The sequence below is a fragment of the Onychomys torridus genome, chromosome 10 (assembly GCF_903995425.1).
Source record: "Onychomys torridus chromosome 10, mOncTor1.1, whole genome shotgun sequence".
Taxonomy (NCBI): Eukaryota; Metazoa; Chordata; class Mammalia; order Rodentia; family Cricetidae; genus Onychomys; species Onychomys torridus.
In genome coordinates, this window is record NC_050452.1 from 70,801,673 (window position 1) to 70,829,519 (window position 27,847).

The 27,847-nt window shown below is 47.5% G+C and overlaps 2 protein-coding genes and 1 non-coding gene across 3 annotated transcripts in view; 1 reads left to right on the forward strand and 2 right to left on the reverse strand.

The window, feature by feature from the left end:
• The first annotated feature begins 3,443 nt into the window (after positions 1-3,443).
• On the forward strand, positions 3,444-4,529 carry Atp5me (ATP synthase membrane subunit e). Its single transcript, XM_036201149.1, has 4 exons — positions 3,444-3,528; positions 3,755-3,809; positions 4,001-4,099; positions 4,444-4,529. The coding sequence occupies exons 1-4, from the start codon at positions 3,493-3,495 to the stop codon at positions 4,467-4,469; spliced, it is 216 nt and encodes a 71-aa protein (XP_036057042.1). The 5' UTR covers positions 3,444-3,492; the 3' UTR covers positions 4,470-4,529.
• A 1,489-nt stretch (positions 4,530-6,018) lies between these two features.
• Pde6b (phosphodiesterase 6B) overlaps positions 6,019-27,847 on the reverse strand; it is a 42,934-nt gene continuing 21,105 nt past the window's right edge. The window contains exons 4-22 of the mRNA XM_036201122.1: positions 17,728-17,868; positions 17,566-17,640; positions 17,021-17,085; positions 16,310-16,376; positions 16,062-16,109; positions 14,437-14,586; positions 14,011-14,154; positions 13,237-13,302; positions 12,073-12,219; positions 11,131-11,238; positions 10,784-10,893; positions 10,497-10,584; positions 9,975-10,075; positions 9,772-9,879; positions 9,372-9,435; positions 9,085-9,159; positions 8,400-8,483; positions 7,004-7,160; positions 6,019-6,249 (exon numbers count right to left, since the gene is read on the reverse strand). Of these exons, the coding sequence (XP_036057015.1) occupies positions 6,188-6,249; positions 7,004-7,160; positions 8,400-8,483; positions 9,085-9,159; positions 9,372-9,435; positions 9,772-9,879; positions 9,975-10,075; positions 10,497-10,584; positions 10,784-10,893; positions 11,131-11,238; positions 12,073-12,219; positions 13,237-13,302; positions 14,011-14,154; positions 14,437-14,586; positions 16,062-16,109; positions 16,310-16,376; positions 17,021-17,085; positions 17,566-17,640; positions 17,728-17,868 (1,860 nt within the window). The 3' untranslated portion in view covers positions 6,019-6,187. The remainder of the gene's footprint in view (positions 6,250-7,003; positions 7,161-8,399; positions 8,484-9,084; positions 9,160-9,371; positions 9,436-9,771; positions 9,880-9,974; positions 10,076-10,496; positions 10,585-10,783; positions 10,894-11,130; positions 11,239-12,072; positions 12,220-13,236; positions 13,303-14,010; positions 14,155-14,436; positions 14,587-16,061; positions 16,110-16,309; positions 16,377-17,020; positions 17,086-17,565; positions 17,641-17,727; positions 17,869-27,847) is intronic.
• On the reverse strand, positions 20,660-20,734 carry Trnaa-agc. Its single transcript has one exon. It is a non-coding gene; the product is annotated as a tRNA-Ala (tRNA).

Here is a 27,847-nt window from a genome sequence, read left to right on the forward strand (position 1 = left end):
TTTTCTGAAGGCCCAGACCCTCCCTCATTCTTTCCAGTTTGTCGCCATGGCTACTGTGGGGCGTGGATCTCTACACTCATACCATTGTGTATGTTCACATGAGCATACACACAAAGATGCCCATGTGTAAGCACATACATACATACACTAGATGCCCTGCTCAACACCTCCCTGGCTGCCTGCTCATCATGCCCAGGATCCAGCTCCTGCTTGTCTTAAGATGCTTCCTGGCCCCCTAGAATAGCTCAGACTTTGGTTGCTACTTCCTGCAAGGACAAGCTGAGGACTGCCATCCTAAAGAATTGGACAACTGCAGAGTGAGCCTAAGTAGCCTGGTGGTAACTCAGATACCCCTTCTCTTAGCCCAGGTACCAGGAGGTTTTATCCTAGCAGGGATTCTACATCTCCAGGACCTTGTGCCACATCATTGGCCAAAGCCTGGGAGTCTGAGTCATCCTAGGCAACTGGGCTCTGCCAGTGCAACAGAAACTATTAGGTGCTGAGGATAGCAATACCTCTTCAAGACCAGCAGAGGTGCTGTGAATGGCTCTGGCCCCAGAATTTATGTTTTGCTTTGTGTGTGTCAGGCCTTTCACAGCACTACTTTTACTTCCTGATTTATTGGCAAGCCCAGGACCCGTTCTGATGCCACTACTGGCAGCTCCACAACTGGGGGTGGGCAATAACACTTCTGAGTTGGAAGAGCCTTGGAGATGGTTAGATTGCCTGTAATGGAGTCATTCTTGGCATGGCCCTCAGGCTTCCCCCTTACTCCCTCATCTGACAGGCGAAGTCCAGGGAAGCAATATGGCTTGTACTCAGTCCTTGATGCCAGAAAATTAATATCTGAGAGCAAGGGCAGGAGACTCAGGAGTGGGCCTGCAGGCGGTATGGGATGAGGAAGTCCACACAAGTAGAATGAAGCGAGCAGATGAGATCCCCACAGTCCCATACTTTGGAGGCCTAAGCCAGATAGGGGCAACAGGAAGCAGGACCTCGGCAGCATGGCACAAGTGGGAATGGAGTGTGCATCTGATAGCTGGGCAACCCCTACCCTGGTCCATTTCTAAACTGTGATGACATCTATACATTGTCAGAGGTCCTGTCCTGTCCCCCAAGACTCAGTCACAGAAGCTCCCTCCCAGATGCTACCTCAGACCTCGAGGGGGAATTACCAGAGGTGGGAGTTTGTTCAGGTGTGGGAGTGGTAGCTGAGAATAAAGGGCCTCGGTTGGACTTAGCCCAGCTGCAGGGGTGGTAAGCTCTGGATTTGAGAGGGCCTCAAGACCCCAGGGAGGATCTTGGCTGAGCCTGAGCACAGCACTAAAGATAGCACATTGGGAATGTTTGGATTCTGCACACAGCTGTCTCCAACAGGTGTAGAATCCTCCCAGTGGTGTCCTGAGCTCTGTGGGAACTTAACCCCTTCTGTTGCCCCCACAAATGATCCTGAGCCAAAGCGGATTCCAAGCAGATTTGTGTGCACGCTATGCCAGTGTGTGTGTTGTGTGCTCTTCTGCCTCTGCTCCTGCATGTTGCTTCTCTGCACTCACCTCTCAACCCACACTCCTCTTGGGCCCAGAGACACGTTCAGTTCTGGAAGCTTGAGCTGCTGAGGAGTCTGATTTAAGATCTAGTGAGGGAAACCTGTTTGGTCACCTAAGGTTATCTAACCAGTTGCTTAAGAGCAGGAAAGGGAGGGGGCTCAGTGTGCACATAGCCACGAGGGGTAAGGAAGTTTATTTGGGGGCCTTGTCGGTCAGCACGGCTTTGCAGCTTCCTCGGGGAGCAATGGTTCAGACGAGGGCAGGAGCCTGCCTCACTCGGGTAGGGATGGGGGTGGAGAACTAAGATCAGGTTTACCAAGGGCAGGAAATGAGGATGTGGTGCACCTGTGCCATATGGTCTGGGTAGATCTGTTCCCAGCTTAAGGAACTTTCTAGGATTCCAGCAGAGGAGGCCCAGGGACTTGGACTCCAGACCAAATGCAGGCACAGTTCCAGGCCTCAGGGCAGTGGCTCCTCTTCTGACTGCCCAGGATTCCTCCCTTCAGGATAGCTGGACACCTATTATGAGTTCTGGGGTTTTTTCATTGCTGTATTGTATTCATTTTATATCCATAGGTACATTCTCTTTACAAATACGGACTCAATGAAGAGTCAAGGGAAGATACCCCATCCCAAAGGACTGTGTACCTTCCCAAGCCCTGGTGCAATGCAAAACTGAGGAGGCTGATTCAAAGACACAGCCTTAGGGAGATGTCAAGTCACTGCTGGGCATTGGAAGAGGGGGGCGGGGTAAAGCCAGCCAATGGATGGCTACAACCTTGCCATGCCTGACTTCCACAGAGACTGCCAATAGCAGACACAGCTGGTAATCAGTTGGACAACTTCAGACTAGGCCAGTGGCTTTCAACCTTCCTATTGCCGCGAGCCTTTAATACAGTTCATGTTTTGGTGACCACCCCCCCACAAAATTATTTTCATCGCTACTTCATAACTGTAATTAATTTTGCTACTGTTATGAATTGTAAATATTTTTCGAGATAGAGGCTTGCCAAGGGATCGTGACCCATAGGTTGAGAACTGCTGGTCTAGGTGAACACGGCTGCTAGAGAGGCGCTCACTCTGGGGACAGTGCCTGTGGAAAACCAGTTTGGGTTCTTCATAGTCTGTCCCCACGAGGCCTGGTGAAGAGGAGTCATTAGGGCTCAGGGTTTGGGGTCCTGAGAGTGTGGGCTGGGAAACTCAGGGGTCAGCCCCGTTTGGATGGCCTTCGCCAGTAAGATCTCAAAACCTGAGGTGGAAGCCAGAGCATCACACAACAAAGCTTTACTCATCCTCAGCGACTAGAGAAAAGGCAAGCTCACTGGTGCTTCACTTGAGTATGCTGTCATCTTGAGCTGAAAATCGAGAAGGGACAGTGTCACACATTATACACACTCGGGCTACCTTCGAGGACTTCAGAATTGCAGTTTTAAAAAAAATCCAGAATCTAATTCCAAGAGAACCTAACTCGCTCTGAGCGAGAAAACACGGTTGCGCTGTCCAGAAGGCATAGCCATCCAGGGCGGGCACTTGCAGGAAAGGCTTAGAAGGTTGATCTCTCAGGGAGGGCCAAAACAAGGTCTGTAATCTTGCACTCAAACGGCCGGCCGCTCTGGGCTGGTCTGCCGCGGGGTGGGGTGGGGGTGCGCGTCTGTTCCACGAGAGGAAGGGATTGTTTGCCTGCTCCAGTCCAGAGTAGGTAGGCGACGGATTCCAGGGCTGGTCGTTCATTACAAGCCTGTGCCGATGCGATGCGGCCCTACGTCTCCACCCTCCTGAGGTCGTCTTGCACACTCAGCCCAGAGACTTTGCACAGCCCAGAAGGAACGCGCCGCTACCCTCGGGTCACCAGGGGGCGCGTCTTCGCTCAGGCGCATGCGCCTTCCTGCGCTCTGGCTGTGTCTTCCGCCTCAGTTGAGCTTCCGGCGCGAAGGTCACGGACAAGATGGTTCCCCCAGTTCAGGTCTCTCCGCTCATCAAGGTGAACCCGCTTCACCGTCGCCGCACGGTGCTTAGAGCCCTTGCACGCCCCCTGCCACCCCCCTGACAGCGTATCCCCCCCCGCGAGACTGCAGGCTGTGGTCTCGAGGCCGTCCTGGAGACCCTTGCACCCCCCTGCCCTGTTCCCCTCTACCCGTCCTCCTCGATCTCCTAGCTCCTCATCCTCGGGTAATGTGCCTTCTGCTCTAACGTTTCTTTTTCTGCAGCTCTGCAGATACTCAGCCCTGGTCCTCGGCATGGCCTACGGCGCCAAGCGATATAGTGAGTTCGGGGACCGGGGGTGCGGCGGGATTCGGGGTGAGAGAGAGCTGGCAGTGTGGCATCGCACGGGCCTGCAGCTCCCGGGGAGGGAGAAGACATTAGGCCCACAGGGGAGCAGCTACCCGGAGATTCCCGAGTCGGCTTTTTCACGCACCATTTTTAGGAAGAAGTTAATTGCTTCCGCTCCCCAGGTTACCTAAAACCCCGGGCAGAGGAGGAGAGGAGGGTGGCAGCGGAGGAGAAGAAGAGACTAGATGAGCTGAAACGGATTGAGAGAGAACTGGCGGAAGGTATGGCTTTCAGTCCCTCCTCCCACTTCCAGGTTTTCTGGAAGGAGACCAGGGCGGCATATGTTCCCAGCGCTTTTCTCCGTGGAGCACAGTAGAATGTGTGGGCCATGCTGCAGCTCTGCCTTCAGGGCGGCTCCTGCTGAGCAGCCCCTGACCCCTCTCTGTTGACGCAGATTCCAGACAGGTGGAGTGGGCAGTGAGGATGCAAGGGATGGTTTTGGGTGACCAAGTTAGGTCCTCTTGGGATTAGATTCTGGGTTTTTTTTAAAAAACTGCAATCCTGAAGTCCTCACAGGTAGCCCGAGTGTGTATAATGTGTGACACTGTCTCTTCTCAATTTTCAGCTCAAGATGACAGCATACTCAAGTGAAGCGCCAGTGAGCTTGCCTTTCCTTTAGTTGCTGAGGATGAATAAAGCTTTGTTGTGTGATGCTCTGGCTTCCTCTCGTTACTGCCCTGGGTGTTTGCTTCTAGGCACCAACCAGCTCTGCAGTTGTTTCCCGACTTTTCATTGAGGGGGCGGTTCAAAGGAATTAGTGATCATTACCTGGCACAGGTACAAAGTGCAGCTCAGAAGCATTTGACAGGGACAGAAAGGTGCAGTGGTATGGCCAAGTTGGGGCTCCAAGGATGCCAAGTCAATAGAGTGTCTTAGCCTCCTGGTGTAGCTTGCTTTGCTCTGCCCTGAGCTGGTCTGCTTTTGTCAGAAGCTCAGGCCCTGTACAGGTGGACAGGTGGGAGTTGATGCCTTCACAGTAACATGGGTCGTGTGCCTCCTCAACTCGTAATTTTCCTCTGGGTCTTGGAAAGTGACCTGAAAGAAGTCCCTCCATCTGTACCCATGGGCTCCTGTATGCCAACAGCGGGGGTGCTAGCTAGTTCTTTTCAACTTGACACAAACTAGTCACCTGGAAGAGGGAACCCCAATCGAGGAATTATCTAGCAGATTGACTTATGATTGTATCTGTGGGATATTAATTGATGGTTGATGTGGGAGTGCCCAGCCCACTGTGGGTGGTACCACCCCTAGGCTGATGGTCCTGGGTTGTGTAAGTGAGCAAGCCAGTAAGCAGTGTTCTTCTATGGTTCCTCTGCTCCTGCTTGAGTTCCTGTCCTGACTTTCTCAGTGATGGACTGTGATGGAGATACGTAAACCAAATAAACCCTTAACCTCCCAAGTTGTTCTTGTTCATGGTTCACAGCAATCAAAAGCAAACCGGAAGTGTTACTGCTCCCTCCAGAAGTTTTGTGCCTTGCACATGTTTCCTGAGGTTAGAGCGCTCTCTCTCTCTCTCTCTCTCTCTCTCTCTCTCTCTCTCTCTCTCTTTTTGGCATTTAAAGTGAGTTGAGAGGAGCAGCATATGTATACTTCGAAGTCCTATGGCTGAGTGAAGGGTTGCTTTCCCCTCCAATCCCCTCAGATGGAATCCCACTATCTGGGACTCTGAGGATAAATTTGCCCCCTCTCCCCGGGGCTGAAGGCAAACTGTATTCTCTTCCCGGGAGAACACATCCTTTGAGATCCAGTGAGTCTGTTGCCTGACAGATAGTGCATGTTTAAGGGACTTAGGCTTTCAGGCTTCCCCGCAGTGTCCACAGCTGCTTCCTTCATGAGGGTCCCAGCCAAGCCACTTCCGTTTGATCTCAGCTCTGCTCACAGCCTTGACCCAGCAGAGTCTCAGTGAGTCAAATACGATGTGCCGTCAAGTGATGTTAGCATGTGTAAAACTGGCAAGTTATGATTTTATTCTGACTCCCTGGACATGATTTTACTTAAGCAGATGGAACTGAATACCTATCTATACACACGTATGTACAAGAGCAGAGTTCTAATTTCAGACACAATTCACAAATCCTTTGTAAAGATCTTTGTGGGAATTTTATCAAACCAGATAAATATGGGCTACACTATTTAACAGTCATAGTTGGCTTTAATTTGAAAAAACAAAACACGTTTAAAATTTCAAAATATTCAAAGTTATATTTGATCTTTTTTTTTTCTGCGTCCTAATGTCTTACACCAAACTGTTATAGGCAGAGTCCATCTCCAGTGAGTGGCAAGAGGGGCCAGAAGCCACTACATAGGTTTTACAGGATACAGCAGGTCGAGGACTTGGGTGCTGGACCACCGTTGCAAATTTCTGTGCCCGCTGCAAGAGAAGATAGACTATGAGTGGTCACGTTGTCTCCCTTCTCTGGCGTGTCCTCTGCTAGCACCTGTGGGTTCTCCCTGCAGGGGCTGAACTAGGTCTGTGGCCAACCCAAGCCGATTATGCTGAGCCTTAGTGCCTGAGCTCTGCGGTCACTGTGCCCTGATTACTTTCAGCCCTGACCTCCCATGCCCCAGAAGATGCCTTATTCAGTGTGCTCACTCAATGGCCCTGGAGAACCCCAGCTCCAGGGTAAACAAACCCTGGAAAAGATAAGGTCATGTCACTGGGCTTCTGATCTGGGGTGCAGTGTGTTCAACTGAGTCACATGATACAGGTTAGCCCTGTGCCAATTTAACTCTTGATTAGCTCACTGATTTTGTTTTTGCCTTTCTGTTGTGGTTTCTTCGGGCGGGGGGGGGGGGGGGGGGGGGATTGCAGGCGTGGGCTACCACACCTGGAAAGGATCTGCTACTTAGTGGAACAAAAGAGCTGACAGAAGTCCAGTGAGCTTGCTTCCCATGTATAGGACTATACTAGCATTCAGTCTCATCTGTTATCTACGTGGCAAGAGCTGCCATGTCCCTTGAAGGAAGGATAGAAGGATGGGGCATTCTTTGGCTCCAGAGCCTCAGTCTCAGCTTAGGGCTCTGCCAATCAGCTGCCTTTCTGATAGCTTGGTGGTTTTCTGCCACGCTGCAGCATTGACGGAGGGGTTGACTGAGGCCGTCCCAGCCGTCAGAGGGGCCCAGACCTTTCTTGGCTGCTATTTTGTCTTCTTCCTTCTTCTTTTCTTCCTCCAGGGCCTTGACTTTGGCCTCATACTCATCAGCTAATGCTTTCCACTCCTTTCTGTTATTTTGTAGTCGGTCAAACATGGGCAGGATCTCTTCATGAAAACGAGAAAATTCCTAGAGGGAACTGAGAAGTCACTATGCTGTTCCACTGCTCCTGGAAGGCTCAAATAGTAGCTCTTCAAGGCCTCAGGCTTCCCTATCATCAGACTCACTGGACTGAGGATGCTTTCGTATCTATGGCCTGTTTTATTTTAAAAGTCAAAAAGACAGTGAAGTGAGGCTTCACACTCCCTGGCATTATGCTTGTAAGATGGCTACTACTGTTCCCCAGGTCACATGATCTGTAGCTTGCCAAAGGCCCAGCATGAGCTTGGTTCCCCCACCCTCAGCCTATTTCACTTGGGGCTGACCCCTAGGCAATGTCATCTAGAGTTGATCAGCATGGGAAAGAACCACTGAAGTGTCCCCTTTCCAGATCCCTAAGGAGGAGGACAGGATAGGAACTTGGGTATAAGTACTTATGATACAGTACTAGCAGGATGAGCATCCCAAGAATAGAGCACAGAACGTCAGCTGCAGGGGGATTGGAAGCTTCAACGATCCCTATAGCTGCTTTCAGGTGATGTGGATGGACTGAGGAAGACAGTGGGGCCTACAGTGGCCATCTCTTCCTGCTTGCCTGGCTGTTTAGGATTGACTTCCCTTGGAATTACACAGCATCTACCTTACAATGTCGGGTCTGTCAACACCAAGTACAACCAGAGAGGTGTGGAGCTCGGATGTCATGTGTATCACATGAGGACACTGTAGTCAGGCTTATCTTTTGAGTCTCTCCTAGTTTCTGCCTTATGTCCTACAATCATATAGCAGAATCTAAATCCTTGGCAGCATTTTGGTGCCTGACAAGCTAGTGGAAACATGGCTGCTATCATGTTCTTCAGGTTGTATCGGGGTGTGCCAATAGAGACAGACAGACTCAGGTTTGCTTTCACATTTTCACAGATACCTAGTAGGCAAGTCATTTTCCTGAAGACAGTGTGCCCATTGTGGGTAAAGTGTCACTCTGAGGTAGAGATACTTAAAGTGGGACCTCAGGATGAGTAAGGACCTTCTAGGGGTATACTTGGTGCTTCTGAAGGACAGTCACAAGTTTTGGGACAGACCAGTGACTGGGCAGGTTGAGATGGGTGTTGTGATAGGGTAGATATACAAGAGTAGTTGTACATCTTACTCTATCAGATAAGGGTGGAGACCACACAAATGTCCCTGTACTGTCACTGCTGGGTCCAGCCCATTCCCTACCCACTTTTGGCCAATCCACCCCAGCCCACACCAAACACCTCTGTTGCGCACCTTGTACACGAAAGTACATACAAAGTCGATGAAGCCAACCTGTAGCTTGGGGAGCTCAGCTGCTTTGTTCCGGTCCATCATGGGCTTGTGGAAGAAACACAGGCAAGTGACATGGGTGCTGCCCCTCCCTATGAGACTTTGTTAGCTGGCAAAGGCCTCTCTCTTGCTGAGTCTGTACCTTGCCTAAAGCCTGCTCCAAACAGTTCTTCACATTAGTAAGCTGGCTTAGGAGATAAAATCTTTGCCTCCTTGTGCCTCCCCAAGTGGTCAAAGCAAACTGATGTAGTTCCTAGTTCCTATGTGGATAGATGCCATCCCTGGTGTTAGCAGTGGGCCTATCCCTAACCATAACAGCCTCAATGTCTGTCTTGCCATGGACTACTACCTCTACTCCTCCCCTTTCCCCTAGGGTTGCCCTTCTCAGAGTTACCCTCCCTGAACTGCCCTGCCTAATGTATGTACTGTGCAGCTGCATAGGCCTGGGGGCTCTTGCTTGTGAGCTACAATCTAGATCTTCCAATTTTTCATGATTTTTATTCTACAAGATGCCAAATTACCCATGCTCAAGCCAAGGACCCCACAAATCAAGGTTAAAACTCCAGGACCTTAAAATCCTGGGGTCTAGAGCACTACCAAGTGTTCTAATTCCCACGTCAAGATGGAAGATTCGGAAAACAACACTCACAATGGGCTGTTGATCCAAGACAGTCCTCTCCAAGTCTCCTTGTTCCCAGAACTCGGCAGCCACAAGAAGAGCAACCTGAGCACACACAAAGGTTATAGTGGGGCTCTGTGTTCAGGAGCAGCGGGCCCTCCCCTGAGGTGCTGCAGGCAGTGTTCATATGGTGCCTCTCACTGTTGTACCCAGACATTACTTCAAAAATCAACACCCTTTCCCTGTAGCTCCCTAGGTGAAGACCCAGGATGGCCTGTGAAGGGCTATTCTGAGTCCAGATGGTCATCAGTCCTGACCTTGCTCTGGACTTCCCAGGGCTTGGTTATAGCAGACAGGTCACATGCAGTCATCATCATGGCCCTGTGAACAGACAGAGCAGACTACATGTCCTTCTGAGAACAGAGCGAACACATTTTCTCAGCTTCTCTGAGACAGTCCTGGGGGAGGTGCTAGTCCTGAGTCACCACCTTGTAGGTGAAGAAGTGGAACAGAGGATGAAGCACAAAGTGATGACCAAGGGTCCTAAGGAAGGTTATCTGACTCTGAATTCCGTGCTGATGCCCATGAATCTCAGGACAGATTGATCCAGTGCCTTTGTTCAATTTAAAGGGAGCTAATCTTTTTTTGGAGTCTCTTATCCCTGAGTTTAGGGAGGTCTCGCAGGGCTAGTTGGTCAACGATGGACATGTTACTTACATGACTATCTCTTTTCGTGTTGTCTCTAGGGATAAGTACTCGACCCAACTTTTCTTGTCTTCATAGTTCTTGGACTCATCCACAATCTTCTGGAACATTGTTCTCTTCCTGGTCCCCAGAGGAGGGGAGGAGTAAGTGATAGGTTGGTCATAACTGTCTATGTCTGCCGAGGGCCCCACCTCCTGCCTCTGATGCATTCTTACTTGAAGTAGAGGGCCAGGTCAGTGGCAATGATGGCAATGTCCATGAGGTGGATCACATGTTCATGTTGCCGCCGGTTCAGGTTCTGGTAGATGTTCAGACTCTGTGGGGACCGTCAGTTGGTGTTGGGTTGTGGCAGATGTTGCCTGGGGTACCCTTGATTTGACTCTCAGGGCCTACTCTGTCTACTCCCTACACTCTAACCTGGCCTTTACTTATGTGATCCCAGATTAGTCTTATGGCTACCTCTCCAGGCAAGGATAGTCATCCCTGCCCTCCCTTGGTGTCTATCCTCTGACTGGGAGGGTCCCAAGTCAAATATCTTTTCCTATTTCCATGACCTGTTGTGCCCACTAGTGACTATTCATGGCTACTGCCCTTTGAAAGCAATTCTACCCCATGTGGGAGCATCTCTAGATGGGAGCCTGTTTGGTAGCACCTCACACTCATAAACTTGCTTCCCAGGGCCTCCTGCCTGTTTGCTGCAGCCCAAAGGAGGACCCATCACCAAATCAGGAACAAACCTCCTCTGCCAACAGAAACTTCCCAAATTCCAGGTGGTGCCGTTCTAGAATTGAGGAGCCATGTAACTTGGCTAGAGGATTCTGGGATCTGTTGCATATTTTATTTAAAAAGAAGACACAACAAAAACAATGTTAGAAGGCGGTAGGATGAGATCTGACCCACTTGGCACTGTGCCTTCAAGGTGGCCCCTCTCAGTACTGATTGCCAGACTGCAAAGACTGAGCCTAACCGTGCTTGATTTATGGTTTACCATGCCCACCACGAGCCTGCCCTCCCCATAGCCTACTTCATCTGGTACAGGTTGTTGGTGCCACGGTGGTCGATGTCGTGGCACAGGCCAGCTGTAACCATGGCAAAGGCCTCCAGGTCTGTGTAATAGCTCTTCAGTTTGCCTGTCTGTGGGGAGAAGTCCAGTTCTGGGTCCTGCCACTGGCCCAGCTCTCTGGCTCCAGAAAGCAGAGGTAGAAGGGAATGTGGGGCTGGCCCAAACCCATTCTTTTGCCCACCCAAGTCCCCTCCACCCATTGCCAGGACTGGGCAAGCATAACAGGCATCCTTGGACCAGAAGGTAGTAGCTGTGGTCTTTTGTCCAGGCCCATGAATTTTCTTACCCCATCCCATTTACATACATACCATTAGTAGCGTAAACATGGTCTGAGCTACATTGAAGCCATGGCGCCAGTTGTGGTAGGTGATTCTTCGATAGGCTTTGCTGACAGAGAACAGGAACCGCACCAGGACCTGGGGGAGCAGAGGACATGTAAGCACTGGAAGCCACATATGAGTCTACACAACACCACATGAGAATCCACCCAAGCCTTTCACACTGCTTGTAGTAGAGCTTGTCATACCCATTTTCCTACTTCTATCTTGTTGGCCTCAGAGTCCTTGTCCCTTGTTCCCCTTGGCTCCTTCCTGTTTGGGAAGGGTTCTCACACAGTAGAGCTAAGAACAGCTCCAGCCATTGGAAATCAGATGCCTCTATCTCCATGGCCCAGACCCACAATGGAAAGAGGACCCCTGGGATGTGGGATACTTTGAGAAACAAGCAAAAACAAAACAAAAAGAACTAAATAAAAACAGTTTTAGGGCTGAATGTTTGAATGGGTCAGATATGTGGTCTGTGAGCAGGAAGATAGAGCACCTAGACATTTTCTTTGAGAAAGAGAATGCAGGCTAAGGGAGCTCTCTAATATTTTCATTATGATATTGAGGCTCAAATAAGTATTTGGAAATATTTTTTTAATAACTTTTTTCTATTTTGTTTCCCTTAGAATTTAGCAAAATTTCTTTCTGAAATACCAGCCTGTCACTCTTGGTTTCTGGGGAGCATGAGAGATTATTCATTCTTTATGTGGGCTGTGGGGACACAGGTATGGAGGTGGACGCAAGACAGAGTGAGAAGCCCAGGGAAAGAGCAGAATCGTGGAGCTCTGAGCTGGAATAACCTTCCCTTCCTCCCAGTGGTGATCTTTGAGGGCTCTCACCACATGTCTTTCACCTCTTTGGTATCTGTAACCCTTAACCAACCCTCCACATCCTCTTGTTCCGGAACCTCCAACCATAGCTCCCCACCTCCTGGGGAATCTGGAACTTTCGGACTACACCCAGCTCATAGTACATCTGGATTCCACATTTGACTAGCTCCAGCTCTGTACACTCCAGATCTGAGAAGTGGAACTCGTAGATGTCAAACTTGGTAGGCCCTGGGAGTTCTTCCTTCTGCAAGAGAGATTATGGGCTGAGGGAAGCAGACCTGCCACACCCACACCGGTCCTTAACCTTTCTTTTTTTTCTGGACCCTTGTCCAGGCAGACACTCGGGTATCTCTGGTGATGTCTGCCTTCCAGTTACTCAGATTTACAGCTAGGTCATTCATATTGTCCCAACCTGTTCCACTGTTCCCACCCACCAGGTGACTCGACTGTGAGAAGCCCGCCTGACTTGGTAGCAGTGATGTTGGAAAAGCAAACGTCAAGATGGATACATGGAGCCGGGCGGTGGTGGCACACACCTTTAATCCCAGCACTCGGGAGGCAGAGGCAGGTGGATCTCTGTGAGTTCCAGGCCAGCCTGGTCTACAGAGCGAGTTCCAGGACAGGCACCAAAGCTACACAGAGAAGCCTTGTCTCAAAACACAAAACAAAACAAAACAAAACAAAGCTATATACATGAAAAGTTACAGAGGCACATACACGCGTTCAGGCCTACCCATATGGACACATGGGAACATGTGTGCACAGCTCTGGTGATTCTGATGAATCACACAAGTGACAGAAAAAGGTAGGTGTCCCATAACTATCAAGTTGATGTAGGGATGTTCTCTGGGAGACACACAAACATGTGTCTGTATGTGCCTATACACACATGCATGCATACACAAGTGCACACAGAAGTATGTAAACACATGAACACAGACATCTCTAAACTAGGGGCTGCAGGCCTGGTTACTCCTGTAGGGAGGCAGCACAGATGGACACTTGGCCCAAACTGTGGCCGCAGAAGCTAAAACATGGGTAGTCGTGGGAAGCACAAAGGAGGCAGGAAGGCAGGCAGAGACCCTCAGCAGGGCAGACATCAAGTAAACTCCAGCTGGACACTCTCAGAGCTGTACTATCACCTCTGTTGGGGACATTTCTACACAGGTAGCACTAACATCACGAGAGGATGCTGTGTGTGCCAGGCCTCTCTCCTGCCACTCATGAGAGCAGCTTGTGTCCACTAGAAGCAGGTTCTCACCAAGATTTTCCCCAGCTCATCCTCCTCACAGTCAGCGGGCTCTTTTCCCAGGCGATCCCTTGTTGGCTAACAGAGAACAACAGGTGAGTTGTGGGACTGAGTGATAGTGTCACTTCACCCTATATGACAGAGTGACAGCATCCCCTCTACTCCATATGACAGCTGACAATATCACCCTTATCCCAGGAATGACAGAGTGACAGTGACCCTTCATTCCACAAATGTTACACAGTGAACTTATCACCATTCCCCCACAAGGGACAGGATGATAGTATCATCTTTACTCTATGACTATGACAAGGTGACTCTTAACCTTCACCTCATGTGACAGATGGCAGTATCATGCCCATCCATAAGTGTGTCAGTGGTGGTGTCACCATTACCCACATGACAGTGACAACATCACCTTCACCCTGTCAAGGTAACAGAATGATGGTACGCCATCATGGAACATGTTGAACACAGGGCTCCTGATTGGTGAAGGACAGCAGTCTCCTTGTGTTCAGACATCCTCAATTCCAGACATAAGCCAGCAGTTTCTGGGAACCCTGACTTTCCTTCCTTTCCCTGTGCAGTCCTTAATGACACACATGGATTATAGATGGAACAATGAGACAGACCAGGAAGGCTCTGGTCACACTTGCTCACTACTTAGGATGAGACCCAGGGACAGTGTCTGGGTTGTACAGTGTTAGACCTAGCCTGGGCCCCAGAGATATGTCCCTGAGTTCCCTGCCTCCCCAGAGGGGACCCATAGAATGCTAGGCACAGTACCAAGATTGCCTGGATCTCATCTTTGTCGCATCTCACATGGTACAGAACCATGTCCTGGGCGATGTCCTTACGGTTCTCCAGCTTGTTCATCTTGTCATAGGTGTCGGTATTCAGCACTGACCATCCCAGGAACTGTGTCAGGGACTGGAGGTAGACAGCAGTGTCACCCCATTAGCCAATCACTGTGGTGACTCTTACTATGTTCTACACCCGTAGCTCAGTGGCCAATTTCCCAGACTGCTGCAGTACAGTGGATGCCTCTGAATGAGATCTCCAGAGATAGAACTTTGTGAACTATCTTTGTCCCCTTCTCCTTGACTTAGTGCTAATCAGGGTCCAGAAGTGTGTGGGGAGGAACAATACTCACTGATGTCCCACACCATCACAGACGGACATCTTTGTCCACGTATGGTACTGGATATTTACCTCCATGAGAACTTCATCTTGATCATCGAAGGGCTTCCCATCTTTCCTGTTGTAGAAGGTTGCCACCCCCACAATCTCTTCCTTTTTGTTAACAATGGGCATGGAGAGAACATTCTTGATCACCCACCCAGAATCATCCAGGGGCCCCTCCTGCAGGGAGCAGAGAAAGAACTAGGCTGTTCTGGGTGTGGTCTGGTAAGACTTGGTGCCTGGGGGTGGGGATAGACCTCAGTTTCTCTCTCCTTAAACTATGCTAATAGGTTGAATGCTGTCTTTTTGCTCTCACTTGTCTGTGAACTTTATGTTCATAGGCTTTGTGTCATAATTTTCTGGGCTGGAGGAAGCTATTTCCTCACCATAGCAAACATCAAGGGCACATGAGGGCTCTAGGCCCAAGGATACTTCTAAGAAGTATTGACACTGCTGTCTACCTCCAGTCCTTGCTCTTAAAGTACTTATTAATTGCTCAAAAAATGGGCCCACATTTCCACTTTACACTGGACTTCGAATATTATATAGTTGGTTCGTTATGTCTTTCCATGTGAAATATGAATAGTAGTTTTTGGCTAGTTCCTCCAAGAGGCTGTGACAAAGTATGTTCCTAAACACGACCTCCCTTAGGAAAGAGCTGTGGCCTTGGGTATGTTTGTCCAAACCCTAGATAAAGACAGGTAGAGCAGAGAAACTCTAAACCCTCATAGTCCCAGCCCAGAGAGTTTGCTAGACCAGGTTCAATCAAGTGATGCCAAAGAAGATTCAGCTGAGTCCTGCCAGGGTTGATTGAGCCCAAAGATTAGCTCACTTCTCCTGGGCACAGTGAAGACCTGCTGAGCCCAGATGAGCCCAGTGAAGATAAATTAAGACCAGACTAGACCAGCTGAGACCAGACAGGATCCACTTAGCCCAGATAAGCTTTCCCGAGTTCAGCCAAGATCAATTGAGACCAGATAAGGTCAGCTGAGACTAGACAGGATCACCTGAGTCTAACTGAGCCCAATAAAATCAGCTCAATTGCAGACCTGGAAGCACAAATACATATTTCTTGTATGGTTTCTTAGTCACCGAAAATGAAATTTTTCCTTTATTTTTCTTTTGCTTTTTAAGACAGAATCTCACTCTTTAGTTGGCCTTGGGCTAATTTGCAGCAATCCGTCTGCCTCAGCCTTCTGAGTAATGGGATTACAGATGTGAGTGAAGTTGTTTTATGTGTGTATATTATACATATGTGTGTGCCCATGTGTGTGCATGTGGAGACCAGTAGTCCATGTTGAATGTTTTCCTCTATTACTGGAGCTCACTGATTGGCTAGATTAGCTGGCCACTAAGCCCCCAGGATCATCTTGTCTGGTCTGCTTCTTATTTCTTAATCCAGCACTGAAGTTATAGGTACATTTTACCATGCCTGTTTTTTGTTTGTTTGTTTTTTGTTTTTTGTTTTTAATGTGGGTGTGGGGATCTGAACTCATATCCTCATGTTTTCATAGAAAACACTATCTACTGAGTCATTCCCCAGCCCCATAAAATTGTTCCTTGAGTGGGAAAACCTAGTTCAACCCACCATTTCTGAAACTAAATGCCCTCTTTTCAAGTAAAATGCAGTTTCTAGCAATCAGTAGGCACATTACCTGAAACTGGAACATTTCATCAGCTGAAGCATTCATGATGTTACAGATCTGGAAAGGATCAGAAGCAATTGCATAAATTGCTGAATACATAAACACAAGCACTAGTCTATTTAGCCTTGCCTATAAGAGAGGAGCTTCCAACTGGGCAAGGTGAGCAGCAGCTAGCAGGAAGGGCCAATAGGGGGTGGCAGGCCAACAGGCATGCAGCACTGGCAAGCACAGGCCAAGGCCTGGAGAGGGACACTCACAAAGCCACTTTCTGCTACATAGGTTGGAAGGCCACTGGCCAGGGCCCAGTGATCAGCTGGAGGTGTTCTGTGGGAAAGAGCAGAGATCAGAGGAATAGATGCTTGGATTGTTAGATGAAATAATATATGAATTCAGTTTGTTCCCTTCTCTGAGCTTAGGTGGTGTGGGGCCTAGTAAAATACTGAGGGCAGGAGGAGGTGCCTTCTGTTCTGCCTTGGTGGACCTCCTCTTTTTGCAGGGTCCCCTCCCTTACTGGAGGCTCCTGACTTCAGTTGGCCTCTGGAGAGTCAGTGTGGGCTACCTGTTCTGCAGCCCTGATACCTGAATCCTACTCCTTTCTTGGAGCCTGTTTGGGATGTTGACAGGCTTATAGGTTCATGAGGTCACTGGCCACATAATCACAAGACCACTGTACCTCTAGGTCTGTGCTCTGTACTAGACTTTCCTTTGGGGTGTGACAATGGCCTTACCTTATGGAGGCTTTACCTGCCAGGGCTGAGATGGTTGAGTTGCTGCTGATGGGGCCACCTGACAGTTCACCTGACTCCCTAGATATCTGAAGCAGATATCTAAGTGCCTTAGTCCGGTAACTTCCCTTTTCATCTGTCCATGCTCCTCCTCCCTGTCCTGGGAAGGCCCTGCTGGCTCTACATAGATGCCCTTGAGATAGCTAATCCAGAACTTGGGTTTATCCTGAGGTGAGCACTTACGGAATGACTTTGATGTCTTCCTTGCCATGGAGGATATAATCAATAACTTTGTAGAAGACAATTTCCTGGGAAACAAAACACATCAATGTATCAACTCTTGGTCAGCTTCTCAGTGGAGGTTTTCTTGAAGAGAAAAGAGAACAGAACCCACCCAGACACATCCATCCACAGATGACGCAGGCACAGCACCCGTGTGTGTGTGTGTGTGTGTGTGTGTGTGTGTGTGTGTGTGTGTGTGTGTGGTGTACACCAATACATTCTCTCTCTCTCTGGCACTCATAGATGTGTATTGCACACCCAGGTTTAGATCTATCTTACCTATATCCCATTTAACTTCACACCAATGGGGCCCATACTCCACACATACACTAAAAGTCATGTGCAAGCATGTCACAATATTTACAGGAGCTCCAGCAAGCTAAAGCAGGTCTGGAGAGTTCACCTTCATTAGGGCAGCGCAGGCTGAGGAGAGCAGATAGGTGTGTGAGGCTACCTTATTTCCCCATCCTCTTGTGGGGTGCTTGCCACCTATCAGCTTGACTTACCCGGCCATCGGGTGTTCGTGGGCCTGAGTATGGCTGGGCTTCCCCCATCAGCACAGGCCATACATCAAAGAATTCCTGGGCAGAGAAGAAGAGAGAAGGGAATGTTCAGCCTATGAGCTGGGTCACACTCGGAAGGAGGCACCTGAGAGTTTGAGACCTCACCTTCTCCTTGGTCATGTCCAGAAGGCCCACTGAGTACCGGTCGCAGTTTAGATAGGCCCGGACAGTGTAGAATGCCTTGTGGAACTGCCTTTCGATGTCTGTCAGCTCTTCAAATACCTTATTGGCCGACCAGAGAAGCACCTGGAGGGGCGGCACACATGTTGGCCTGTGGCCTCATCTGTCTGGCCTCAGAAGCTATGGAGTCCACTCCGTCTTGGTATCACAAACATTTCAAGTGTAATTCCTGCAGGGTTCCCAAGTGGCCCTAAGTCCCAGGAGGACACTGACTGATGCTGTGTATGTAGCTCAAGGTTTTCAGTGAATACAGGCTTACTGCATCCTGGCTCCGGAGGGAGCCTAGAAACCCACTGGGTGATGAGTTCTCCAGGCTTGCTTAGGCTGTATCCCTGACACTTAGACCACCTAGTGCTGGCTTCATGCTCAGTGAATGAGCAAATGAGTGGAAACTGAAGTCACTGTGAGCTTAAAAGGCAAAGATCCAAGCCATTATTGTCATCTACTCTGCGGTTAGCCCAGGGGGCACCGTGGTTTGCAGGGTAAACAGCAGATACTTTTGTGTCTCAGCAAAGTGAATTTGAGAGTGACTATTTTGTTAATACCGACCTAAGTCCTAGGCCAGACCAGGTGCCAGAGTCTCCTTTCACAAGCCTAGGCCATGAGGACTTGTGTTCTCATACACGAGTCTCTCAAGGCATCCCACCAGCCCAGTCAGTCCTCCGACTCTAAGTGGGCCTGGTCCATAGCAGAGTCCTTCTCCATGGGCCTTCCGGGGGGCTTCTTCCTGCCAGTCTTCTCAGACCTGATGAACTAACTCATTTCCCCATAGCCCTCTCAGTAGGAGGTATAGCTCTTCCCAGTCTCCATCTTATGTGTGACCCAGCCCCCATTACTACAGAAGCACCCCTATGAATCCGTGACCCTGGCCTCTGGCTCCCACATCTTCACACTCAACGCTTCACACACGACTTGCAGTTTCCCAGGAGACATGAATCTTGACAGCCTCAGGACTGCATTTTCGCCTTCAGGTCAGCAGCCCAGCCCTGGACATCTTAAACTGCCATGCTCAGCCCTGAGATCTCCGTCCGAGTTGTCCTAGAGCCACAGTTGTTTCTAACACTCTGGCCCTGCCTCATTCACGAGTGACTTCTGCTCACCTGCTACGCACCTCAGCCATGCTTCTCCATGACAAAGCTGAGCGCCACAGCCTTGAAGTGTGGCCACTCGGCTTTGATAGTCTCGGGACTGAAAGGAAGATGGGCTCCTGTTCTTAGGAGGCGGGAGAAGAAGGGTAGTGACGTTTGTTGTATCTCAGAAGAATCCCTGGCTGATTGTATGTGTGTATTGTACATGAGTATGTGTGTGCATGTATGAAGAGAAAGTATGTAAGCCTGTGAGTGTGCATATGTGGTTGTGTGAGTGTAAGTGCATGAGTGTTGAGTGTGAATATGTGAGTACATGTGAGCGAATGAGTAACCCATGCCTCTGTCCCATAGATATTCCCGGAGCTTTATTTCCCAGGTAGCCAGGGCAAACTCCTCACTGGTGCTTGGGGTGTTTGTCACAGCTGCTGACTATCTTGTTACAGTGCAGGCACATTAAACCATATATTTGACTTTGAAGTCTTAGGAGAGTAAGTATCTCAAACTATTCTCTCAGGGAGAGGGACAGAGTAAGCAGATCACAACACAGTGTCAAGGCCAACGTCCCTTTCTCTTTCACCCTGCCGCCGGTCACCTTCCCTCTGCGGCTTGGTTCCTCTAGAAATTATGCTCTTCTGTGAATGCCATCATATCCCTGGTTGAGGAAACAAGGTCTGTTGAGACCCTGAGGAAGTGAAGGCCCAGAGGGGAGAGGTATATCCAAGGTGGTCTGACTGAGATCCTTACAAGCCTTCTGTTCTCTTCTCCTTGTTCTCATTTTTACCTTTCCAATGGTCTCTGGCATCCACAGTAATCAAAGGAAGATCAAGCATTGCCATTGCTTGGGTCGGATCAAGACCCCCAGGGTTGCTCTGTTGTAGTCAACATTCTTGGCTTGCCTGACAGCCCTCTTGCCTCTGACCACAGTGCTGGGGACCTTCATGTCAGCAGCTTCTGAATGTTGGTACTCTGGCTTCACAGGAGCAGCATGCTTTCTTCCTACCAGGGGCTCTTCCTATGGGAGCAGCACCCAGGCTTTGCATCTCCCTCCCTGACTGTTGGCACTTCCTGCTGAGGCCTCTGCTCTACGCTGTGCCTGAGGGGCCCTTGGCCTTAGCCCTTGCCAGCCTTTTCTTCCTTCTTTCTACCTTTTCTTCCTTTGTACCCAGACACTTATCTCTTCTGCGTAGCCTATCTCAGGCTTATCCCAAGACTGCTACCAAAAAGAACATCCTTGCTTGTAAGCAAGAGAGGCGCGTCCAGAGCCTCAGTGGAAAGGCACTCAGGGCAAAGTCATAGGCGCAGTAGGACTTTCAGGGATGTTAGAAAATCATACTTACATGAATTTTTTACTGTAAAATATGGGAAACTTTCTCCCTATGTATTTTAGTTCCAAGTTTTAATCCTATCATCCCCTTTGAGTTGGTTCTTTTTTTTTTTTTTTTTTTGAGACAGGGTTTCTCTGTGTAGCTTTGCGCCTTTCCTGGAACTCACTTTGGAGACCAGGCTGGCCTCGAACTCACAGAGATCCACCTGCCTCTGCCTCCCGAGTGCTGGGATTAAAGGCATGCACCACCACTGCCCAGCTTGAGTTGGTTCTTAGGTTTGTTAGGTTAGATTAGGTTTGTTTTCTCACTGTAGTTTGTGGATAGCACTGATCACTGACATCTACCCTAATATGTGTTCTTGGTACTTTTGTGGAAAAAAATTAATTAGTTTGGCTCCATTTCTGGGCTTGTTTTCTATTGATTGAGCTATCTGGTTTGTTTGTTTGTTGGAGCTGAGGATCGAACCCAGGGCCTTGTGCTTGCTAGGCAAGCACTCTACCACTGAGCTAAATCCCCAACCCCAAGCTATCTGTTTTTTATAGCAGTACTAGGCTGTTTTGATTACTATAGCTTTGTACTATATTTTGAAATCTATGGTTGGTATGAATCACAGGGCTGAGCACTGGGGAGTCCAGGAGTGATGCTTCTGGGCCTTAGTAGCAAATCTGCATTATATCAATTCTCTTGGATGACCTCAGTAGGAGAAGAGTCTGTATCTGATGTGGTGATCTGAATGATAATGGCCTACATTGTCTTATATATTTGAAATATATAACTTATATATATTCTCCCCAGTTGATAGAACTGTTTGGGAAAGATTATGAGATATGGCTTTGTTGGAGGAGATGTGTCATTGGGGGCAGGCTTTGAGGTTTCAAAAGACTTGTTCAGTTCCCAGTGTTTCTCTCTCTCTCTCTCTCTCTCTCTCTCTCTCTCTCTCTCTCTCTCTCTCTCTCATTGCATGAATTCTAAATGGTCTTATAATAAAAACCCAGAGCCAGATATTGGGGTAAATACTGAAAGATCAGAGAGACAAAGGAACAAGCCACAGCCACTTCTCACCTCACCAACTCTATGAATCCTCTAACTGAATGCCTCTGAGTCCTAGCTCAACCTTCCTAGTGCTGGGATTAATGGCATGTGTGCTTCCCAAATACTGGGGTTAAAGATGTGTGCCACCACGGCCTGACCTCTATGTCTAATCTAATGATTGGTTCTGTCTTTTGATCTTCAGGCAAATTTTATTAGAGTACAACAAAATATCACCCCCTGCCTCTTATTTAAGGATCAAGATATAAGCTCTCAGCCGTTCTTGCTGCCAGGTCTTTGCTCTGCTATTATGGACTCTAACCCTCTGAAACTGCAAGCCCAACTGAAATACTTTGTTTTACAAGTTGCCTTTGTCCATGACTTTTTTTTTCTTTTTTTTTTTTTTTGGTTTTTCAAGACAGGATTTCTCTGTAGCTTTGGAGCCTGTCCTGGACTAGCTCTGTAGACCAGGCTGGCCTCGAACTCACAGAGATCCACCTGCCTCTGCCTCCCGAGTGCTGGGATTACAGGTGTGTGCCACCACCGCCCGGCATGACCATGATGTTTTATCACAGCAAGAGGAAAGTAACTAAGACATCTGTCTGGTCCTTTCTAGCATCAGTATTGGGGCCCTCACTTCACGATGCACTAAGAACCGATTGTTGACCTGAGAGTCAGGTGTTAAAGACAGCCATTATTAAAATTAAATCATGTAAATTTATGAGTTAAAATAGTATACTAAGAACAAAGATAAAGCCAGGTATGGTGGCTCATTCCAATGATCCTGGCACTTGGGAAATGGAAGCAGGAGAATCAAGGCCAGCATCTACTACATAGTGAGCATAAAAGCAATGTGAGTTACACAAGTCAGTTTCAAAGGAAAAAAAGGCGGGGGAGGTGGTGGGAAAGAACAAAGGTAATAAAAACACAGACTCACCACCATCCTTGACCTTCCTTATTTTCTGTTCTGGTCTCTGCTCTTGAGGTAAGACTGGGGAAGGGTATGGAGACCACAGTTCTTCTCTTCCCATTCTGCCTGTAGGGCCACCATGGTGGTCATTCCAGACTGGCTCCCTCCTGACTGATTACTGCCTCTTGAACATTTCCTTGCTCACAGTTTGGAACTGTGAGGCCCTGAGAAGAAGGCCCTGACTTTATTCCTTCTCTTGTATTCCTAAGTCCTCCTTCATGATGAATCAATGCACTCCTGCTGTTCAAACAATAGACTTGCGCTTATAGGGTCCTCATCTGGTCTTTGGTCCCGTGGGCAGGAAGAACTGCTCCATTGAATCGTACTGGGGGCCAAGTGGCAGGTCGGCGAGAACACCAGCATTTCGGGGTCACCAATAGTTTTCTTCTCTTCTGTTGGCTCTGATCAGTGTAGCTGAAGTACTTTTAAGAAAGGGATCTGGCTAATGCTCAGAACTTCCAGGGTTTGGGGAACATGGGGAGGGGAGTTTGAAAATGCTTTAATGCTCACTGACCCGCACTCCTATCACATAGACAATGTGTCTTGGGCTAGGCCACAGGCCCCTCAGAACCAGTCTCAGTATAGAGATTTCTCTTCAAAAAGCACTGTGAGGGCTGGGGATATGGCTCAGTGATGAAGCATTTGCCTAGCATGCATAAGGCCCTGGTTTCTATTTCCAGCGCCCCAAAATAAAAAAACCAAATGAAGTCCAGAAAGAACTGTGAGGCAGGATTCTGCAACTGCTGGTTAGAACCTGGGGGCAGCTTTTCCAGCACCCTCTCTTCCTGAAGTCTGACTTCTTGGAGATTCAGGGCACTGTAAGGCTTACAGAAGAGGGTAGTACAAATGGTAGACTTGACTTTGAATGATAGTCTAGGGTCCCGGTAGCTCCCTTCACTCCTGGGAGAAAAGGGATGGAGAAACAGGCAAGGGTAAAGCCTTTTAGATAGCAGTTATAGGGAGAGAGACAAGATGACCTCCACCTGAGGTAGAGGATGTGTCTGGACCTTGGGACTGGTAGAGTTCATATGACCAGTGTATAGGGCTCCCTGGCCCCAGGCTGGGTCTCCCCTGGATGGTTTCTCCTAGCTTGGATGAATGACACTGGCCCTCTGATATTTCTGGGCTCAATCAACAAACTCTTAGTAGGCTATGTCTACCATGTTACCTCTAGCATACCCAGGGATCCTTGGTAGCAAGACCTGGAATGACTGTGGGTGTAAGAACATTCTTCATGGTTACAGAAGAGTAGGAACTTCCTGGACAGGGCCAGGGATGTTTGTAACAACCTGTTATGATGATGCAGACTGAGAACCAGTGACTTGGACCTATGGGGAAATCAAGGACGTGAGGACTCCACCAATCTGAGAAGGAGGCAAGGTGAGCTATAGAAAGACCAGCTCACCTGCAATTGAGCCCACAGAGAGAAAACAGAGGGCCAGTGCTTGAAGGCCAGTAATGGTCCAGGCCCAATCTGGGGGGCCTACACTTTTGTGGATTTTACTTGCAGGAACTCAGCAGACATTTGAGGTAAAAAGTTGAAAGAAATCCCCCTGTTTCACATAGACACAAGGAGAAAGAAGCTGTATTGGGTCTGCCATGTGCTCTAGTGGTGAGCTTGCCAATCATCCCAAGGAAGGGTGCTCAGAGAGCTGCCACTTCTCTAGTCTTCCTGTCTCACCCAAGGCTGGGGCTGGGGCAGACAAGAAATACTTGGAAGGTCACAGAACAGATTTAGTTAGAAGGTTGCTGTGTATGTTCCACCTGCAGGTTTCACTTTGATATGATACCACAGCCAAGTTGCAGCAAGGCTCAGACTGAGAAATTGTTTTAGAGACTCCCAAAGTCAGCAGGAGAGAGCTGAGAGGTGTAGCTTGGTGGTAGAAAGAACATCTGTCTAGCTTGTGGGAGGCTCTTGTTTCTTACCCAGTATGTTTTGCCAGTATGGCAAAAGTCAAAACCAAACACCCCATCCTAAACAAACAAAACCAAACCTAGATAACAACAACAATAAAAAACATTAAAAAAAATGATAACTGAAGAAATGCTATGGCTGAACTGTGTTTTTCCAAATCCCTGAGTTGAATCTGATGATACCAGGAGGCCTTCATGAGAACTGAGCAGAAGTTGGCACTATGCCTTTGAGTCTCCATACTTGAGCTAAATCTATTTTCTTTTTTAAATGCCTAGCTTCAGATGTTTTGTTATAGCTGGTCAGTCAGAAACACAGTTAACAGACTAGAGTTTGGCATTTGCGCCAGAAATGGGACAGTCTTTGGGACTGAGCCCTTACCTTGTAAGATCTGACTATCTCCGAGCAGATAGTGTCAGAGTTGAACTGAATCAGAGGACATTCTGCTGCAGAAGTGATTGCTTGCTTGGGCTGTGGCTAAAATCTTCTGCTGCAGGATGTTCTGTATGTTAAATGTGTTGCTCTGATTGGTTAATAAATAAAACACTGATTGGCCAGTAGCCAGGCAGTAAGTATAGGCGGGACAAGCAGAGAAGAGAATTCTGGGAAATGCAAGTCTGAGGTGGAGAGACACTGCTAGCCACCATGAGGAGAAGGATGATGTAAGATACCAGTAAGCCACAAGCCACGTGGCAAGGTATAGATTAATAGAAATGGGTTAATTTAAGATATAAGAACATATAAGATGGCTCAGAGGTTAAGAGCACTACTTGCTCTTCCAAAGGTCCTGAGTTCAATTCCCAGCAACCACATGGTGGCTCACAACCATCTGTAATGAAATCTGGTGCCCTCTTCTGGCCTGCAGGGATATGTGCAGACAGAACACTGTATACATAATAAATAAATCTTAAAAAAAAAAAAAAAAAGATATAAGAATGGCTAGCTAGAAGCCTGCCACAGCCATACAGTTTGTAAACAATATAAGTCTCTGTGTGTTTATTTGGTTGGGTCTGAGTGACTGTGGGACTGGTGGGTGAGAGAGATTTATCCTGACTGTGGGCCAGGCAGGACTGGAGAAAACTCCAACTACAATCTTCCATACATCTGGGTTCACAGAAGCACTGTGTGTTGTAAGAGAATCTGTTTGATTCTCTTCTGTGTTTCAGAATGGGTAGTACTGCCTAGCATGCTCTCTGAGGCCAGCACTACCCATACAGCAAAGTAAGATAAAAGCGTCACAAGGCTAGGGCTAGAGAGATGGCTCAGTGGTTGAAAGCATGTACTTCTTTTGCAGAGAACTTGAGTTTTGTTCCTAGCACAAACATCAGGTAATTTATAACTATCTGTAACTCCAGATCCAGAAGATCTCACACTCTGGCCTCTTCAGGCAACTGCATTTATGAGCACATTACACACACACACACACACACACACACACACACACACACACATAACAAAAAAATAAAATAAATCTTTTAAAAAGATATCACAAGGAAGAAAAACTATAATCCACATAGCTCATTAACACAGATACAAACATATTTTTTAAATTTTATTTTTGAGAAAAGGTTTGTCTCTCCATAACCCTGATTATCCTGGAACTTACTCTGTAGACTAGGCTGGCCTCAAACTCATGGAAATCTGCCTGCCTCTGCCTCCCAGGTGCTGGAATTAAGGCATGTGCCACCATACCTGACTCTGGATGCAAAAATTCTAAACTGAACACTGGCAAAACTACCTATGATTCTAGCAGTTGGGAGTAGATACTACATAGCAAGTCATTGTCTCAGAAAAAAAAAAAAAAAGGAATATAGGCAAAACCAGTCTAATAATGTAACAATAAGATCCCAGATCAAAAATAAACACACCACAAACCAAAACCTGAAATTAACTCATAAAATCTAACACATTTACAAACTAGAGGGAAAAATCTACATGATCTTATCAGTTAATGCTGAAGGATTATTTGATAACATCCAATATTCATTCAAGATAGAACATCTTAGCAACAAGAAATACAGTAATTTTCCTCAATTAGATAAAAAAAAATCCTATGAAACCCCACAGATGATATTGTTCTTCAGCCTCTAGAAGTCTAATAATAATGTAATTCATCATACCATGGAGCAACCCTGAGGAATCATTCTTAATGTCAAGAAACTGGGTGCCTTTCTCTAAGATCTGGAACGAGGAATGAATGTTCGCTAGAAATCTTTTTGTTTTTAAAATGAAAATAGATTGTTCTCTCACACAAATACTTCCTGACTTGAAATCTTAACTTGTGCAATAAGACCAGAAAAACAAAACACAATATATATATATATATATACATATATACATACATGTGTGTGTGTGCACTCACACATGTGCATGCGTGCACACACACACACAGACATAAAGAAGAAATAAAGCTATCTTTGTTTGCAGGTAATATGATTATCCATATGAAAATACCAGAGAATCAATAAGAAAAACCTGGGACTAGTAAGTGATTTTTAGCAAGGTTACAGACTATAGGTCCTTCATACTAACAATGAACAATTGAAAGATGAAATTATCAGAATACAATATCACTTACATTATCATTCCAAAATGAAATATTTAGGTGTAAATCTAGTGATTGATATATATATATATATATATATATAAAATTTATATGCAGAAACTTAAATCTTTTGTATATGTGTGCATATATGTGCAGGTGTATGTTATATGTGTGGAGGTAAAACTTGGAAGTCAGCTTGTCAGTGAGTTCCCTAGGGAATTGACCTGTCTCCACTTTCCCAGAACTGGGATTACAAGTGCAAGCTACCATGCTTGGCATTTTACCTGGTTCCTGGAGAACAAACCCAAGTTCTCAGGTTGTGCAGCATGCACTTTACAAACTGAGCTGTCTCCCTAGAAACTTCAAAAGTCATATTAAAGACATTTATTACCAAAATTAATACAGAGATATTAAGTTCTTGTGGACTTTTTTCTTAGATAGTCTCATGTAGCTCAGACTGGCCTTGAGCTTGATGTATAGCCAATGCTCATCTTGAACTCCTGATCCTCCTGTCCCCATCTCCCAAGTGCTGGGATTGCAGACTTGCCACAACACCAGCTTTTCTGTTGTGCTGGGAAATGAACCCAGTTTTCAGGCATGGTAGGGAAGCACTCTTACCAAGTGAGCTTCATCCCCAGCCCAGCCCACTTTCTTTTTTGTTTGTTTGTTTGTTTTTTTGAGACCAGGTTTCTCTGTGTAGCCCTGGCTGTCCTAGAATGTGATCTGTAGACCAGGCTGGCCTCGAACTCACAGAGATCCTCCTGCCTCTGCCTCCTGAGTGCTGGGATTACAGGTGTGCACCACAGCTGCCCAATGAGATTGACGTTCTTAACTTCAAGATTTCCTTTAGACCCACAGTGACCAATAGGAGGGAAGACAACAGAGAATCCCAAAGTGGAGATGCACAAATGTATTCAACTTCCCTTTGACAAACAGGAAGGAGCAATTCATGGAGAAACTGTTGTGTTTCCACAAATGATTAAAACCTGGACATCCATATGCAAAAGTGAACCCAGACCCAGGCTTCACAGTGTTTGTCAAACTATCAAAATCCAAGACGCAAACTCCTAGAAGATGACCTGAAAGACAACCTGGGTAATCTTGGGTTTAAGGATGAGGCTTTAAGTATAACAATCTATAGAGATTACTATGATAAATTGGGGTTATTAAAATGCC